The 20,166-nt window shown below is 40.7% G+C and overlaps 1 protein-coding gene across 1 annotated transcript in view; it reads right to left on the bottom strand.

Annotated features, from left to right (window-relative positions):
* Nucleotides 1-20,166, bottom strand: part of DNAH12 (dynein axonemal heavy chain 12) — a 178,720-nt gene that overhangs the window by 99,151 nt on the left and 59,403 nt on the right. Inside the window, exons 26-30 of the mRNA XM_043886738.1 lie at nucleotides 19,872-20,024; nucleotides 19,181-19,420; nucleotides 18,562-18,807; nucleotides 18,116-18,235; nucleotides 3,520-3,629 (exon numbers count right to left, since the gene is read on the bottom strand). Coding sequence (XP_043742673.1) covers nucleotides 3,520-3,629; nucleotides 18,116-18,235; nucleotides 18,562-18,807; nucleotides 19,181-19,420; nucleotides 19,872-20,024 — 869 coding nt within the window. The remainder of the gene's footprint in view (nucleotides 1-3,519; nucleotides 3,630-18,115; nucleotides 18,236-18,561; nucleotides 18,808-19,180; nucleotides 19,421-19,871; nucleotides 20,025-20,166) is intronic.

Raw genomic sequence — 20,166 nt, 5'->3', positions numbered from 1 at the left:
CAAATGATGAAAAAAAAAATTTCCAAATGAAAATGGAAACAACTGCATACTTAAGAAAAAAAATTTAATGACTTGAGGTTTCCTAAGCAGGGAGGTGGAGAGGATTCACTTTTCCTCATTTTCACTTACTACAGTGCTCTTTGCCAAATACTCTGAATCTCTTCTCTGCTGGAACATAGTAGCCTTCCTTGCTCTCTTTCAGGACTACTAGGTGACTAAGGAGTAATAAATGGAAATGATGAGTGTTACTTGGTAGAGGAGAGATAATTGCCCATAAGGGACCCTACAGAGCTCTCTCTTTTCCCTCTAGCAAGCTGTGACCCACAATGTTGAGACGGTGGCTGCTCCAACAGCCTGGGACCTGAATAATTATGATGAGCAGAACCTCCAAGTTAAATTATACTGAAAACAGTATGATTGAGAAATACACCTTTGTTCTCAAGTCACTAAGATTTGGGTACAGATTGTTTCTCTGGAATAACCTAGTCCGTCCTTACTGATAGAAATTGGTACCTAGAAGGGAGAAAGGTATTCTTGCCATGATAAAAAAAAAAAAAAGAGAGAGAGACTAAAATAAGGGGCACTGGCTTAGAGGCTAAGTTGTGGGTGGCAAATTAACTATTAACAGAGGCTAAAGGATTGGGAATTAATGCTATGCTGTGGAAAATTCTGAAAGAGATGGGAATACCAGACCACCCGACCTGCCTCTTGAGAAACCTGTATGCAGGTCAGGAAGCAACAGTTAGAACTGGGCATGGAACAACAGACTGGTTCCATACAGGAAAAGGAGTACGTCAAGGCTGTATATTGTCACCCTGCTTATTTAATTTATATGCAGAGTATATCATGAGACACGCTGGACTGGATGAAGCACAAGCTGGAATCAAGATTGCTGGGAGAAATATCCATAACCTCAGATATGCAGATGATACCACCCTTATGGTAGAAAGTGAAGAAGAACTAAAGAGCCTCTTGATGAAAGTGAATGAGGAGAGTGAAAAAGTTGGCTTAAAGCTCAACATTCAGAAAACTAAGATCATGGCATCCGGTCCCATCACTTCATGGCAAATAGATGGGGAAACAATGGAAACAGTGGCTGACTTTATTTTGGGGGTTCCAAAATCACTGCAGGTGGTGACTGCAGCCATGAAATTAAAAGATGCTTGCTCCTTGGAAGGAAAGTTATGACCAACCTAGACAGCATCTTAAAAAGCAGAGACATTACTTTGCCAACAAAGTTCCGTCTAGTCAAACCTGTTTTTCCAGTAGTCATGTATGGATGTGAGAGTTGGACTATAAAGAAAGCTGAGCGCCAAAGAATTGATGCTTTTGAACTGTGGTCTTGGAGAAGATTCTTGAGAGTCCCTTGGACTGCAAGGAGATCCAACCAATCCATCCTAAAGGAGATCAGTCCTGGGTGTTCATTGGAAGGACTGATGTTGAAGCTAAAACTCCAACACTTTGCCCACCTGATGCAAAGAGCTGACTCATTGGAAAAGACCCTGATGCTGGGAAAGATGGAGGGCAGGAGGAGCAGGGGATGACAGAGGATGAGATGGTTGGATGGCATCATCGACTCAATGGACATGAGTTTGCATAAACTCCAGGAGTTGATGATGGACAGGGAGGCCTGGTATGCTGCGGATCATGAGGTTGCAAAGAGTCGGACACGACTAAGCGACTGATCAAACATTTGGTAAATTTATTCCTTGAGATAATCTGGGAGATAGATAATAAATCTATTGAAATTGTGGTTTTAGGGGGAAAAGATAGTGAACAGAGAATTATTAGTATATATTGGTGGCTAAGGGATGCATTTAACAAGGAACTACAAAAAGAAATGAGCTCAGGAAAATATGGCCACTTTGCAAGCAGGAATGAAAGTAGAGAAAGCTGAGATATAGAGACTTGAGAGACTGAATGAGGTGATTTATTCTCATCTGCAATCGGTAAGAGATAAGTTGAGAAAAATCTTTGAACAACAAAGATCAGCTTAGCCTAGTATATAAGTTGAGAAAATCTTTGAACAACAAAGATCAGCTTAGCCTAGTAGCAAGACCAAATCAAGAGCAGGGCCATTGTATCACTTCATTATAAGATATGCAAGGTTAATATGGTTCCCAGCAATCATTTCCAGATGGTGAAATAATTAGGGAAAACAGATTAAGGAAATGGGCCTACCAACTAAGCCAGATAGGTTCAAGGATACTACAAGGACATTTAGAAAGGTGTGACTTAATAAGGACTACTCTGGTGGTTCCTGGCACACCTGGAATCAAATGGAAAAAAAGTTTATTAAGTTTCTGAGAGAGTTAACTGACAAAGAAATCATGAGTCTAGGCTAAAACACAATGTGAATGCTTAAGATGTAAAAAAGACTCTTAGTTACTGAATGCATGAGGGTTGACTGTACTAATTCCCTCTATTTTTACATATGTTTGAAAATTTATATAATACAAAGAGCTTAAAAAAAAAACCTGCCTTTAAAAAATCATGACCTTTGAGACATCAACTTTGCATAGGTAGAGAGCCAGCTGAAAACATTTTTCAGCTCTCAAGGAAATTTTCTCTATTATCCACCTCACATGTGACCAGGGAAGAAAAGGAAGAGGGGAGACCCCTCACAAGGTTGAACCAAAGTCCACAGAGGACAGGTTCCTGGAAAACCCCTCTTGGGTAGCAACGTCAAACAGAAGTATACCCAGGTTTTACGGGGATCTCAGTTTAAAGGCTGTTTCAGGAAGGGGGAAAAAAAAAATATATATATATATATAAAATTATGAATATAAAATGGCCAGAGCCATTTGATGATACCCTTTACAATAAATTATGTATAAAATGACTCTGACTCCCTGGAAGGGCCTGTACAAACTACTGAGGTACTTTACAGTCAGTCTGGCTCTGGAATTAGGGCCCAACATGCCCTGCTGAATTTCAGAACTGCTATTGACAAGTACCGGCTTTGTCTCTTCAGTTTCTGAATGTGAGTATTTGCTGTGGTAATCATGTTCTGTAAACCCACTATTATAATGCTGGATGTGTGCAGGGCAGATAACTTGTTTTTCTATTTTTAGATCTCTGGAACAAGAGGAACAGCTTTCAAATCTGATACACAGACTATCACATATCATCTAGAGATTCTAGACTTTGAGTCTGGTTCCTTGGTTGGAACTTTCAGGTTGCCTCCTTGGGAAAGTAAAAGTGTATTTAATGTTCATGAAGTAGAACAAATAACGTATTTGATGATCAAAGGGGCAAATTGTGGAGGGTCATTAGTGCTACATCACTGAATGAGCACTCCTTTCCAATTTTTTTTGGACATGTAGCGTGAGAGAAATACAGCGTTGTTTTTAAGTCACTGGAATGGAGATTGGTTGGGGTAGAGTGGGGATGGAGGGTTGCTCCCTACTGCACCTAGCAAAATTTGCTGACTCTTTGGTTTATAAATTTTAGTTGTTTTAATAGTTTAACTTAAAAAAATAACAGCTAACTATGGCATCTAACTATCTATAATCTTACCCATGTCTAACGATCATCATCTCATATGTCTGAATCATTTTTTCAAGAAAAAATTTAACAGGCTGAAGATTATGTACTTTGCAGGCTTCATGAGCACATTCTAAAAATTCCTAAAATAAAAGAAAAATGGAATGCATTTCTACAAAATGCTATTGTAAATCATATCATTCATGTCTTATAAACATAAATTTTTCAAGAAACAATAAAATTGTGTCCTCTTATATTTGTAAACTACTTCTTAAACCTTTTTTTTTTTTTGCTTAAGGAAGAAATGGAATTAAAATACTTTAAAAAATTAATGTTTCCCATTATAAGTTATCAGTGATCATGGCACCATAGTACTGGGTATATGCTGCATGAAAACAACTTGTCTTATTAGTTTTTCCAGAACTCCACTTTTGATTAGGCTATATATAGAAGGACATGCCAAACAATCCTTCACACTATGGTAAATAGAAACACACAGAGGTTACAAAAATCATAAAAACTGTAAACACACAGGAGCATTTTGGATACATGTAAGTCTAAAGGAACTAAATTTCAGAAATGGCAAACCATTCCAATATTCCTGCCTAGAAAATTCCACTGACAGAGAAGCCTGCTGGGCTACAGTCCAAGGGGTTGCAACAAGTTGGCCACAACTGAGCAACCGAACATTGAGCACAAGCCTAAAGGAACTAAATTTCAGAAAGGGATGAGCCTTTCACACAGACCAGCTGCTAGTTTTACTTCTAGAAGCAAGTAAAGACAGGTAGGTATTGGACTGACCCGCTATACTGCAGAGGGAGTTTGCTGAAGTAAGGAGAAATTGACAGATATTTTAATGACCATGCAGGCTCCTGTGACATATAAATCTGGAGGAGTTTCAAACATAAAGCTGGTTTTTCCACTGTGTATGCTTTTGCTCAGTGTGAAGTGACACAAGAAATCAAGGGCTTAGCTACAAGCCCCCACAGAAAGAGATTTTCTTAGTCTTCGGATGTTTTTATCCCAAAATGCTGCTAGAGGAAGGATCCTATCAGAGACTAGGACAACTCTCACTCTAAAGACATTTGAAATCAGAGATAAACTAATGATCAATACTTGTGCAACGAGACTCTGGTTCAGGTCAACTCCTGGTTGAAAAGATCAGCAGCTCAACCTAGCTATCTTACAAAGCAAAAAAGCATGGTTTCCTACAGGAAAATACAACCAGTTCACCCTCTTATTTTCTACTCAATTTTTAACAGTCATAAGAAAAAACAGCTGTTGATCAGCAAGGGGGAAAAAACATAGTAAATAAAATAACTCACAGATGACTCAGATGTCGTAATTAGCTGACAAAAAAATAAAATGACTTTTATAAATGTATAAAAGAACATAGACAATATTACAAAAATAGATGAAAAGATGAAGAATTTAAGCAAAGAAATGAGACCTCTTAATAAAATCAAAGTGGATAAAATAAAGCTGAAAAAAATAAAAGATAAAATTAGCAGTTCATTGGAGAGGCTTATTGGTAGACCGAACAAAACCAAAGAAAGGATCATGAATCTTAAAGACAAGTCAATAAAAGTATCCAAACTAAAGCACAGATAATAAAAACAATGAAAAACAAAACAGAAACAGATCATAAGAGACATGTGAGACAATATAAAATAGTCAGAAATATTAATTCATGTAACTGGAGCCCCAGAAGGACAGGGGAGAGAAAACTGGATAGAAGAAATACTTTAAAAGATAATAAGAATTTTCTGGAGAAAGGAAGTAATACACAGATAGCAGAAGTGCAGCAAATACCAAGCAGGATAAGTACAAAATAAACAAAACTTGGCACAGAGTCAAGAACGGAAACAGAGAAAACATTTAAAACAACAAGAGGAGAAAGAACACAGGACATTCAGCAGACACAAATAAGGAAAAATAGTGGACTTCTAACCATAACAATCCCCCTGGGACCTGGCCCAACCCTAGACCTGAGCGGACTCGGCTCCCAAAGCAGACTGGGGTGGGATTGAGGCTGCTCAGGAGGCCGTGCCAGCAAAGGAGCCCCGCTTCCATCAGAACTTGGCGGGGGTGCCCCCTGAATGAAACCACCACCGAGGATGCAGGTGGGCCCTTTCCACCTAGGCCGAGCCTCAAGGCGCCAAAGGACGGTGAAGAGGCGCGCCTGGAAGATCTCCGAGAGGAGTAGGGCTCCAGGGCTCCCGGGGCTGTGGTCCCTGATTACAGCCAGCTTGCTTACAGTCGCCCCAACAACTGACACTCAGGACCCTCGGCATAACACTTTTGCAGGGCTTGGGGTTTGACTGAGGTGGTCGGGAGGAGGCGAAGGGGTAGAGGAAGCAGACAGAGGTAAAGAGACACAAGCCCTTGGGCACCTTCCACTCTCCTTGACGACCCAGGAAGGATGGCCCAGTGAACACAGTGGTGCATGAAGAAGTGCTGCCGCCTTGTGGACATCTTCTGGAACTGCAACGAGAAGACTGAAGGCAGAGTACTTAAGGTTCACAGGATTGGGGATGCAGATGACCTTCCCCACCAAGAAAGGTCCATGGCGGCACCTAATGAAAACCTAACTCAAAATACAGCCGACCCTCCACGTGCATATTTCAACAGCCACATTTTATTCATAGTCTTTGTCACAGAGAAAAATCACCTGAAACGAAAATGCTCAGGATCTCTCAGGAGAAAGACCCCAAGACAAAGACACCCAGGGATCCTCTGGCAGCAATCATTACAAAATCAACACTTCAAAAAAGGCTCCCCGGGTCTGGGGAGTGGAATGGGGGAATAGGGAACTCTCCAGTGCCAAGGTGGGACTATAAACTGGCAACAGTCACTCTGGAGAATAGTCTGGATGTTCATTTAAGAAAAGAAAAACGGAGCTACCAAAGATTGTGTATCTCTTCCTGGAAGGATACCCAGAGAAAAGCATCCTTGCAAAAGTCACAGGCACTGTATTGGTCGTGTCTGCATTATTTACAATAGCCAAGGCAGAGGAATGACCCAAGTGTGAGGACAGATGAACAGAGAAAGAAGGCAAGCCACCCATACCAGTGGACAGTGACTCAGCCCCAAACACAATGAAATCATGCTGTTTTAAGCAACTCAATGGGCCAGGAGAGGCTCACACTAAGCCCAGTGAGGCAGACAGAACACAAGTATGACTGATTTCACTTACAGGTGATAGCTAAAACATGATCGAAACCCAGCAGTGTCCCACACAAAAATCAGGCTCACAGGCTTGCACATGAAACATACCACTGCCAAGGCATAGATGGGGAGGTTGGCAGGGGGACGCAGGGAGCAGGATCAATGAGGAGGCCCCAAACTACTGGAAATGCACATAAAAATATATCATAGCCGAAGACCCACAGAAGGGCCCAGGAAATTTGACTCAACACTGCAATACCATCATGGGATGAGAATCTGCAAAACTCTAGGTACAGGCCTATGTAGAAGTGAATCAAGGAGCTGAAGAACTCAAACAAAGAGAACGATGCATGTCAACTCCATTGCAATAGAATATCCAAAACAGAAAAGAAAGTAAATGAAACAGTCATAAGAGCAAAAAATGTCTACTCTATTCTCCTGGACCCGAGTCACCCAGGCTGGTTTCTTATCCTTAGACCTAAGTAGACTCGGCTCCCAAAGCATGAGTGGTGTGAGTTTGAGGCTGCTCAGGAGGTCATGCCAGCAAATGATTCCCACTTCTATCAGAAGTGCCGGGTCCCCTCAAATAAAACCACTGCTTCGGCATGCAGGCGGGCCCTTCTCAGGTCAGCCAAGACTCGTGCCTCCAAAGGACAGTGGAGCGGCACGCCAGGAAGATCTCTGAGAATCTTTGCGCTCCAGAGCGCCCCGTGGTGTGGTCCCAGGAAAAGCCAGTTTGCTTAGAGCCACCCTAGCTACTGACCCTCAATACTCTTGGCAAAACGCTTTTGGAGGGCTCGGGCTTTGGCTGAGGGGTGTGGGAGGAGGCAAATAGGTAAGGAAGGGGGGCAGAGGTAAAGAGACACAAGCCCTTGGGTCTTTGTTCTACCCCCCACCCCCGTCCCCACCCTGTTCCGTTCTCATTTACCATCAGGAACACAATTTTGTCTAAAAGGCTCCAATTCTATTTTCCAGATTGGGAATGGGAAAGTACTCCCATCTTGTGGCCGTTTCTCATAACAGCAACTTGACTCCCTGCTGTTATCGTAGTTAACATCCACAAGATTTGTATTGCTGCAAATATATAATACCTGCCCCTGAAGAAATGTCCTCACAAAGATCATGGATAAAGAATTTTTGAATGGGCTGGATTTCAAGAAGAAAATTCAAGAGGTACATTTTATTTATACTGTTGATAAAAAGCCAATGATAAGCCAATTATTGCTGCTGCTAAATCGCTTCAGTCATGTCCAACTCTGTGCGACCCCATAGATGGCAGCCCACCAGGCTCCCCCGTCCCTGGGATTTTCCAGGCAAGAACACTGGAGTGGGTTGCCATTTCCTTCTCTAATGCATGAAAGTGAAAAGTGAAAGTGAAGTCGCTCAGTCATGTCCGACTCTTCGCGACCCCATGGACTGAAGCCTACCAGGCTCCTCCGTCCATGGGATTTTCCAGGCAAGAGTACTGGGAGTGGGGTGCCATTTCCTTTTCCAAGCCAATTATTCGACAATTGCAAATTAGAATCTGCGACGAGTTATCAACTGACTCCAGTTAGAATGGCCACCATCAGCAAGTTTCCAAACAGCAAATGCTGAAGAGGGCATGGAGAATATGCAACCTTTGTACACTGCTGGAAGGAATGCAAATTGGTAGTGCTGTAAAGTACAGTATTTTGGTTCCTTCAAGCAGGAAAAACAAAGCTATCATTTGATCTGGCAATCCCACTTCTGGGAGAATACCCTGAGAAGACCATAGTTCAAAAAGGTACACACAGGGGGAGGAGCCAAGATGGTGGAGGAATAGGACAGGGAGACCACTTTCTCCCCCACAAATTCATCGAAAGAACAACTGAACGCAGAGCAAACTTCACAAAACAACTTCTGATCGCTAGCTGAAGACATCAGGAGCCCAGAAAAGCAGCCCATTGTCTTTGAAAGGAGGTAGGACAAAATATAAAAGATAAAAAGAGAGACAAAAGAGCTAGGGACAGAGACCTGTCCCAGGAAGGGAGTCTTAATAGAGGAAGTTTCCAAGCACCAGGAAAACCTCACACTGGCGGGTCTGGGGGAAGTTTTCGAATCTCGAAGGGCAACCTAACTGGGAGGGAAAAATAAATAAAACCCACAGATTACGTGCCTAAAAGCAACTCCCAGTAGAAAAGTACCCCAGACGCCCGCATCCGCCACCAGCAAGTGGGGGCTGAACAGAGAGGAGCCGGCGGCATTGCTCAGGGTAAGGACCGGGCCTGAGTGCCCTGAGGGCAATTGGAGGGAGCTTTTGTGAGCTTCCAACTTAATTGTGAGATAGCAAAAGAGAGAAAATTAACCGGCCTGAACACACTGCTGGCTGTTCACAGAACAAAGGGTCTGGGCAAGTCCAGAGAAGAGCTAGGCTATGGCTGACCGGCCCAGCCCCGCCGGAGGCAGGAGGCAGGGGGGAGGTGAAAGGGGCAAACTCGGCCCCAAAGACGGCATCCCCTACCACATTGCAAACAGGCTTCCAGTTTCTAACCAAAGACTTCCTGAGATTCTGAATGGTCGACATCCGCCGGGAGGGTCGCGGCTAAACTCAAGGCACACGCACCCCACCGGCACGGGCGGAAACTGAGGCTGTGCCCGCGGAGGGGAGAAGGCACACTGCACCCAGGGAGAGTGCGCCTGTCAAGCTCCTGGCTGCTAAGCTGCTCGGGCGGGGAAGGCACAAAACGCAGGCACAACCGAGTCAGCGCGTTTGTGGAATACCCGAAAACTGGAACCCACGCAACACAGGGCACGCTCCATATAGAGCAGCCGGGAGCCTGAGCAGCGTAGATGGGGAAAGCAGCGCCCCTCCCTCCCCGCAGCGCGACGGAACTAGCGAACCTGAGCAAGAGACCACCTCCGCCTGCCTGTGTCAGGGCGGAAATTAGGCACTGAAGAGACCGGCAAACACAAGCCAAATAAACAAAGGGAACTGCTTCAGAAGGGACCGGTGCAACAGATTAAAATCCCTGTAGGTAACACCGACTACACCGGAAGGGGCCTATAGATATCAAGAAGTGTAAGCTGGAATGTGGAGCTATCTGAAACTGAACCGAACCCACACTGACTGCAACAGCGCCAGAAAAAGTCCTAGATATATTTTTACTTTTTTTTTTTTAATTAAAAAATTTTTTTCTTTTCTTTTCTTTTTTATTTTTTTCTCTTTTCTTTTCTTTTAAAATTCCCTATTACTCCCCCACTACTCCTTAACTTTCATTTTCATATATTTTTACGATTTTTTTAATTAGGAAAAAAATTTTTTTTCTTGTTTTTTTTCTTTCTTTTTCTCTTATTTTCTTTTAAAGTCCTCTATTACTCCTCTACTACTCCTTAATTTTCATTTTCATTTCACTATAACCTTGCAAAAAAAAAAGAGAGGCCCTATTGTTAAACCAAACTTCATATATCTAAAATTTTTTGTGTTTTTGTTTTTAATATTGTATCTTTAAGAGTCTAACCTCTACTCTAGATTTTTAATCTTTGTTTTTCAGCATGTGATATAAATTTTGGACATATAAGAATCCAATATTCAGTTCCCATTTTTATTCAGGAGTGTGTTGATTACTCTCCCAATCTTGACTCTCCGTTTTCTACCTCAGAACACCTCTATTTCCTCCTTTCCCCTTCTCTTCCCAATCCAATTCTGTGAATCTTTGTGGGTGTCTGGGCTACGGAGAACACTTTGGGAACAGACAACTGCATAGATCTGTCTCTCTCCTCTCGAGTCCCCCCTTTTCTCCTCATCTCTATCTCCCTCCTCCCTCTCCTCTTCTTCATGTAACTCTGTGAACATCTCTAGGTGTCCCTCATGGTGGAGAATCTTTTCACCATTAACCTGGAAGTTTTATTATCAGTGCTGTATAGTTAGAGAAGTCTTGAGACTACTGGAAGAATAAAACTGAAATCCAGAGGCAGGAGACTTAAGCCCAAAACCTGAGAACACCAGAAAACTCCTGACTACACAGAACATTAATAAGAGACCATCCAAAAGCCTCCATACCTACACTGAAACCAACCACCACCCAAGAGCCAGTAAATTTCAGAGCAAGACATACCATGCAAATTCTCCAGCAACGCAGGAACATAGCCCTGAGCGTCAACATACAGGCTGCCCAAAGTCACACCTAACACATAGACCCATCTCAAAACTCATTACCGGGCACTCCATTGCACTCCAGAGAGAAGAAATCCAGTTCCACGCACCAGAACACCGACGCAAGCTTCCCTAACCAGGAAACCTTGACAAGCCAATTGTCCAACCCCACCCACTGGGTGAAACCTCCACATTAAAAAGGAACCACAGACCTCCAGAATACAGAAAGCCCACTCCAGACACAGCAATCTAAACAAGATGAAAAGGCAGAGAAATACCCAACAGGTAAAGAAACATGAAAAATGCCCACCAAGTCAAACAAAAGAGGAGGAGATAGGGAATCTACCTGAAAAAGAATTTAGAATAATGATAATAAAAATGATCCAAAATCTTGAAAACAAAATGGAGTTATAGATAAATAGCCTGGAGACAGAGATTGAGAGGATGCAAGAAATGTTTAATAAAGACCTAGAAGAAATAAAAAAGAGTCAATTAAAAATGAATAATGCAATACATGAGATCAAAAACACTCTGGAGGGAACCAAGAGTAGAATAACGGAGACAGAAGATAGGATAAGTGAGGTAGAAGATAAAATGGTGGAAATAAATGAAGCAGAGAGGAAAAAAGAAAAAAGAATCAAAAGAAATGAGGACAACCTCAGGGACCTCTGGGGCAATATGAAACGCCCCAACATTTGAATCATAGGAGTCCCAGAAGAAGAAGACAAAAAGAAAGGCCATGAGAAAATACTCGAGGAGATAATAGCTGAAAACTTCCCTAAAATGGGGAAGGAAATAGCCACCCAAGTCCAAGAAACCCAGAGAGTCCCAAACAGGATAAACCCAAGGTGAAACACCCGAAGACACATATTAATCAAATTAACAAAGATCAAACACAAAGAACAAATATTAAAAGCAGTAAGGGAGAAACAACAAATAACACACAAAGGGATTCCCATAAGGATAACAGCTGATCTATCAATAGAAACCCTCCAGGCCAGAAGGGAATGGCAGGACATACTTAAAGTAATGAAAGAGAATAACCTTCAAGCTAGATTACTGTACCCAGCAAGGATCTCATTCAGATACGAAGGAGAATCCAAAAGCTTTACAGACAAGCAAAAGCTGAGAGAATTCAGCACCAGCAATCCAGCTCTTCAACAAATGCTAAAGGATCTTCTCTAGACAGGAAACACAGAAAGGTTGTATAAACGTGAACCCAAAACAACAAAGTAAATGGCAACGGGACCATACCTATCAATAATTACCTTAAATGTAAATGGGTTGAATGCCCCAACCAAAAGACAAAGACTGGCTGAATGGATACAAAAACAAGACCCCTATATATGCTGTCTACAAGAGACCCACCTCAAAACAAGAGACACATACAGACTAAAAGTGAAGGGCTGGAAAAAAATATTTCACACAAACGGAGACCAAAAGAAAGCAGGAGTCGCAATACTCATATCAGATAAAATAGACTTTCAAATAAAGGCTGTGAAAAGAGACAAAGAAGGACACTACACAATGATCAAAGGATCAATCCAAGAAGAAGATATAACTATTATAAATATATATGCACCCAACATAGGAGCACCGCAATATGTAAGGCAAACGCTAATGAGTATGAAAGAGGAAATTAATAGTAACACAATAATAGTGGGAGACTTTAATACCCCACTCACAACTATGGATAGATCAACTAAACAGAAAATTAACAAGGAAACACAAACTTTAAATGACACAATGGACCAGCTAGACCTAATTGATATCTATAGGACATTTCACCCCAAAACAATCAACTTCACCTTTTTCTCAAGTGCACATGGAACCTTCTCCAGAATAGATCACATCCTGGGCCATAAATCTAGTCTTGGTAAATTTAAAAAAATTGAAATCATTCCAGTCATCTTTTCTGACCACAGTGCAGTAAGATTAGATCTCAATTACAGGAAAAAAATTGTTAAAAATTCAAACATATGGAGGCTAAATAACACGCTTCTGAATAACCAACAAATCATAGAAGAAATCAAAAAAGAAATCGAAATATGCATAGAAATGAATGAAAATGAAAACACAACAACCCAAAACCTATGGGACACTGTAAAAGCAGTGCTAAGGGGAAGGTTCATAGCATTACAGGCTTACCTCAAGAAACAAGAAAAAAGTCAAATAAATAACCTAACTCTACACCTAAAGCAACTAGAGAAGGAAGAAATGAAGAACCCCAGGGTTAGTAGAAGGAAAGAAATCTTAAAAATTAGGGCAGAAATAAATGCAAAAGAAACTAAAGAGACCATAGCAAAAATCAACAAAGCTAAAAGTTGGTTTTTTGAGAAAATAAACAAAATTGACAAACCATTAGCAAGACTCATTAAGAAACTAAGGGAGAAGAACCAAATTAACAAAATTAGAAATGAAAATGGAGAGATCACGACAGACAACACTGAAATACAAAGGATCATAAGAGACTACTACCAGCAGCTCTATGCCAATAAAATGGACAACTTGGAAGAAATGGACAAGTTCTTAGAAAAGTATAACTTTCCAAAACTGAACCAGGAAGAAATAGAAGATCTTAACAGACCCATCACAAGCAAGGAAATCGAAACTGTAATCAGAAATCTTCCAGCAAACAAAAGCCCAGGACCAGATGGCTTCACAGCTGAATTCTACCAAAAATTTAGAGAAGAGCTAACACCTATCTTACTCAAACTCGTCCAGAAAATTGCAGAAGAAGGTAAACTTCCAAACTCATTCTATGAGGCCACATCACCCTAATTCCAAAACTGGACAAAGATGCCACAAAAAAAGAAAACTACAGGCCAATATCACTGACAAACATAGATGCAAAAATCCTTAACAAAATTCTAGCAAACAGAATCCAACAACATATTAAAAAAATCATACACCATGACCAAGTGGGCTTTATCCCAGGAATGCAAGGATTCTTTAATATCCACAAATCAATCAATGTAATACATCACATTAACAAATTGAAAGATAAATACCGTATGATTATCTCAATAGATGCAGAGAAAGCCTTTGACAAAATTCAACATCCATTTATGATTAAAACTCTCCAGAAAGCAGGAATAGAAGGAACATACCTCAACATAATAAAAGCTATATATGACAAACCCACAGCAAGCATTACCCTCAATGGTGAAAAATTGAAAGCATTTCCCCTAAAATCAGGAACAAGACAAGGGTGCCCATTCTCATCACTACTATTCAACATAGTTTTGGAAGTTTTGGCCATAGCAATCAGATGAGAAAAAGAAGTAAAAGGAATCCAGACAGGAAAAGAAGAAGTGAAACTCTCGCTGTTTGCAGATGACATGATCCTCTACATAGAAAACCCTAAAGAATCTACCAGAAAATTACTAGAGCTAATCAATGAATATAGTAAAGTTGCAGGATATAAAATTAACACACACAAATCCCTTGCATTCCTATACACTAACAATGAGAAAACAGAAAGAGAAATTAAGGAAACAATACCATTCACCATTGCAACAAAAAGAATAAAATACTTAGGAGTATATCTACCTAAAGAAACAAAAGACCTATACATAGAAAACTATAAAACACTGATGAAAGAAATCAAAGAGGACACAAACAGATGGAGAAACATACCGTGTTCATGGATTGGAAGAATCAATATTGTCAAAATGGCTATACTACCCAAAGCAATCTATAGATTCAATGTAATCCCTATCAAGCTACCAACGGTATTTTTCACAGAACTAGAACAAATAGTTTCACAATTTGTATGGAAATACAAAAAACCTCGAATAGCCAAAGTAATCTTGAGAAAGAAGAACGGAACTGGAGGAATCAACCTTCCTGACTTCAGACTCTACTACAAAACCACAGTCATCAAGACAGTATGGTACTGGCACAAAGACAGAAATATAGATCAATGGAACAGAATAGAAAGCCCAGAGATAAATCCACGAACCTATGGACACCTAATCTTCAACAAAGGAGGCAAGGATATACAATGGAAAAAAGACAACCTCTTTAACAAGTGGTGCTGGGAAAACTGGTCAACCACTTGTAAAAGAATGAAACTAGAACACTTTCTAACACCACACACAAAAATAAACTCAAAATGGATTAAAGATCTAAATGTAAGACCAGAAACTATAAAACTCCTAGAGGAGAACACAGGCAAAACACTCTCCGACATAAATCACAGCAGGATCCTCTATGACCCACCTCCCAGAATATTGGAAATAAAAGCAAAATTAAACAAATGGGACCTAATGAAACTTAAAAGCTTTTGCACAACAAAGGAAACTATAAGCAAGGTGAAAAGACAGCCCTCAGATTGGGAGAAAATAATAGCAAACGAAGCAACAGACAAAGGATTAATCTCAAAAATATACAAGCAACTCCTGCAGCTCAATTCCAGAAAAATAAATGACCCAATCAAAAAATGGGCCAGAGAACTAAACAGACATTTCTCCAAAGAAGACATACAGATGGCTAACAACACATGAAAAGATGCTCAACATCACTCATTATCAGAGAAATGCAAATCAAAACCACAATGAGGTACAACACACCAGTCAGGATGGCTGCTATCCAAAAGTCTACAAGCAATAAATGCTGGAGAGGGTGTGGAGAAAAGGGAACCCTCTTACACTGTTGGTAGGAATGCAAACTAGTACAGCCGCTATGGAGAACAGTGTGGAGATTTCTTAAAAAACTGGAAATAGAACTGCCATATGACCCAGCAATCCCACTCCTGGGCATACACACCAAGGAAACCAGATCTGAAAGAGACACGTGCACCCCAATGTTCATCACAGCACTGTTTATAATAGCCAGGACATGGAAGCAACCTAGATGCCCATCAGCAGATGAATGGATAAGGAAGCTGTGGTACATATATACCATGGAATATTACTTAGCCATTAAAAAGAATTCATTTGAATCAGTTCTAATGATATGGATGAAACTGGAGCCCATTATACAGAGTGAAGTAAGCCAGAAAGATAAAGACCGTTACAGCATACTAACACATATATATGGGATTTAGAAAGATGGTAATGATAACCCTATATGCAAAACAGAAAAACAGACACAGATGTACAGAACAGAATTTTGGACTCTGTGGGAGAAGGCGAGGGTGGGATGTTTTGAGAGAACAGCATCGAAACATGTATATTATCTATGGTGAAAATCACCAGCCCAGGTTGGATGCATGAGACAAGTGCTCAGGCCTGGTGCACTGGGAAGACCCAGAGGGATTGGGTAGAGAGGGAGGTGGGAGGGGGGATCGGGATGGGGAATACATGTAAAACCATGGCTGATTCAAGTCAATGTATAACAAAACCCACTACAATATTGTAAAGTAATTAGCCTCCAACTAATAAAAATAAATGAAAAAAAAAAGGTACACACACCCCAAAACTCACTGCAGCACTATGTAGAATAACCAAGACACCAAACAGCTTAAATGTCTACCAAACTCTGAATGGATAAAGAAGATGTGGTCCATATACTTAACGGAATATTATTTGGCCTTAAAAAGAGAATGAAATTGTGCGATTGCCCCAACATGGAAGGACATAGAGATGGTCACACTCGGTGAAGGAGAATGGCAAATATCAGACAGGGAATGGCAAATATCACGTGATATCTCTTTTATGTGGATCCTTCAAAAAAGTGCATGATAGAAATGAACTTCTTTGCAAAATAACAACAGAGTCACAGACTTGGAAAGTAGACTTGTGGTTTCAAGGGGCAGGTGAGAGAGACACGTGGAGGTGAGAGATCATTTAGGACTTGTGATTAACTTTAGACACTACTTTAGATGAGCAAGAGAGACCTACTAATAGCACAGGGATCTCTCCTCAATATTCTGTGATAAAGTATATGGGAAATGACTCTGAAAAAGAATGGATATATGCTTCCATATTTAAGCGAATCACTTAGCTGTACATACACATGCTAAGTCGCTTCAGTTGCATCTGACTCCTTGAGACCCTATGGACTGTAGTCCGCCAGGCTCCTCTGTCCATGGGATTCTCCAGGCAAGAATACTGGAGTGGGTTGCCATTTCCTTCTCCAGGGGACCTTCCAGACCCAGGACTCGAACCTGCATCTCCTGTGTCTCCCGCATTGGCACGGGGGTTCTTCACCACTAGCAGCACGTGGGAAGCCTGAGCTGTACATCGGAACCTAACGCAACAGTGTAAATCAACTATACTCCAGGATAAAATTAAATGATGGAAGAAACAAGTCTGAGTGAGTCTTGTTTGTATTAAGCCTCTATTTCTGTGTTGCCCCCAAAAGATTTGGAGCTAGAGCTTCTCATGGACTCCCTCTTTCTAACTCCATTTCTTTTTCTCACCATCTTCTTCAGCTTTTGCCCCCTCACCTTACCCTGTCAAAATAGAAACCCCCAAATCAGTTACCCCAGTATGATGCCATGCCCTTCTCCAGGGAAATTTTAGTACTTTATGTTATATGATACCAGGGTTAACAAGCACCATTGCTTTCCCCAGTAGTGCTCCAATCAGGTGCAAAGTTAGCCCCCACTTTTCCCCAACCAGGCTTTCACCCTCTCTGGGAGGTAACTGATGGGAACAGAGGGATTACTGGAGAACATGTCCCCTTCTTACAGGGGTGCCTCAAAACCTACAAGGAGAAATTTGGCAGTTTCCCAGAGAACCCTGAAAAACTAAGGGACACAATTATCAGGTTGAGATTGACATTCTGTTAGTTGCTCAGTCATGTCCAATTCTTTGCAATCCCATGAACTGTAGCCCTACAGGTTTCTCTGTCCATGTAATTCTCCAGGCGAAAATACTGGAGTGGGGAGCCATTCCCTTCTCCAGGGAATCTTCCTGACCCAGGGATCGAAGCCGGGTCTCCTGCATTGCAGGCAGATTCTTTACAATCTGAGCCACCAGGGGAGTATATTTAGTAGTAAATATTATAAATCACGAGACAGAATGCAGGAAATAAAATGTGTTCTCTTATGGTAACATTATCTTTGACCTGAAACTTGTTAACCCTGGTATCACATAACATAAAGTACTAAAATTTCCCTGAAGAAGGGCATGGCATTGTACTTCAGTACTGTTGCCTGGGAAATCCCATGGACAGAGGAGCATGGCAGGCTATAATCCATGGGGTTGCAAAGAGTCAGACACAACTGAACAACTAGGCACACACACTAAAATGTACTCTTCCTTATTAATCAGAGTGGCCAAAATAGAGGTTTATCTTCCTAACAGAATAATTCACTCATTTAATGAAACTCAAAAAACTACTGAGTCACCAGATGCATTTATTTGAAGAACAAGTCATTCTCAGAGGTTTACTTACATTATAGTCAGCTTCAGGAAGTTTAACACCAGGAAATAAGTCACTAGTTATTCCATTAAATAGGGGTATATCATGTGACAAAAACTTTGGTTCATTTACATCTTTAATTGATCGAAGAAGCTAAAAATCAATCAAAAAGTGCAATACAGATTAATTGCCAGTATTGGCCCTCTTCTTGCCCCTACCTCACCAAAGTCAAAGTTTGTTTTATATTATTTCATGGAATCCCTATACTAAAAAGCCAGTACTACACTTATCAAACAGAAAGGTCCTTGGCTTCCTATAAATTATAATGAAAACCAGAATCTCAAAACTGTCATTTCAACCCTACATAAAAAGGCTCAAAGCAATAACTCTTATCTGCCTATCTATAGTTCACAATCAACCTTGCTGAAAAAAATTATCTTTTTATGGAAACTTTCACAATGTATATATTTAATACTTACAAGTATATCTTCATTTTCATTTGGAAATTTTAGTTTTAGGTTTCCAGCGGCTATTAAAACTGCTTTTACTGCTCGCATTCCATAGTCATAATGAAACTGTGATGAGAGCTGCTCCGAGCAGAGCCTATAGGTCATTACTATCTTCACAGACAGAGGTTTTGCATTCAGAAATCCATAGGAGTAGAGGGAGATTTCTGCTATAAGGGCATAGTTTGGAACCATCATAGCCACTGTTCTGAAAAGAACCTGAAGCATAAAACAAGTGAAATATATTATTTGCATAAAGGAAACAGGTTTTATTTATTTATTTATTTATTTTTTGGAAACAGGTTTTAAAGCCGAGCACAATCACCCAAAGATAAAGGGCTGATAGTCAAGTTTACTTCCCCCGTGCAGCACCTTTTCATTAGCTCTTTAATTTGTTCAGTAGCATTTCAGCAGTTTTATGTACTCTAACATTCTAATATTTTTTTAGACATTAAAAAAAATCTTTACAGGTTTATCTTAGAGCAAATGGAAAAGGTAAAAGGGAGATTACAAATACATGTGAGAAAACTGTACCATTTTGAGCAGATTATGCTGATTACCAAATTTACACTCTTTAGAAAATATATATTACCTTAAGATTATCTGGTAATTCAGAACGTCCTGCATAGCCGGGATTCATGGTAATAGCTACGAAACAGTTTGGATTGAGCTTAAGTTCTGTCCCTTCAAAAGTGAACACTTCCAGCTTCTGCTGAATGGCTCTCTGAATGCAAAGGATCTGTTGCGCTACCACTGACAGCACTTCCAACTCAATTCGATTAAATTCATCGAAGCAAGCCCAAGCACCAGAAGAAGCCAGTCCTTTAAAAAACTAAGGACAAGAAAAACCATGATTTTCATAAGAAAGCGCATCTTTTTAACCTTTTAAGTCAAAATTGAAGTGTGAGTGTTAGTTGCTCAGTTACGTCTGACTCTTGGCGAGTCGACTGTGCTGTCCGTGGAATACTCCAGGCAAGAATACAGGAGAGCATTGCCATTTCCACCTCCAGGGGATCTTCCCAACCCAGGGATCGAACTCCGGTCTCCCACATTTCAGGAAGATTCTTTACCGTGTGAGAAACCTGCGAAGCTTTTAAGTCAAAACTGAAAGTTAAGCTCAATAAAAACCCCAAAGGGATAAAAACAATGCCTTTACCCATTAAAAAAAAAAGAGTTCAAACAATGCATAAACCACAATCAGTGTTTAAAATATGAATTTGCTTCAGCTTTATGCAGTTAGACCTTACAATAAACTCCTTGTCCTATTTGACGTGTAACTTTACCTTTCCCATTGCTAGGTAATCGAGCCCGTCTGAGCAGTTGAACACCACACACTGTACGGCAAGAGCTTTAGCCAAGTCCTTGGTGGTTTCCGTTTTCCCTGTACCTGCTGGCCCTTCTGGAGCGCCTCCAAGGTTTAAATAGAAGGCACCTATCTGAAAAGAAAAATAAATGTGAAAAGAAATCCATGCTTAACTGCAAACAAACAAAAACCCTATCACAGAACAATTGCATATATGAATAAAATGGACTCAGTCTTATTTGTAGCTTCAGAGGCAGTAATGCAATTACACACAT

Source organism: Cervus elaphus, chromosome 24, assembly GCF_910594005.1.
Source record: "Cervus elaphus chromosome 24, mCerEla1.1, whole genome shotgun sequence".
NCBI lineage: Eukaryota > Metazoa > Chordata > Mammalia > Artiodactyla > Cervidae > Cervus > Cervus elaphus.
The sequence above is the reverse complement of the archived record's forward strand: the minus strand, read 5'-3'. Positions and strand labels throughout refer to the sequence as shown.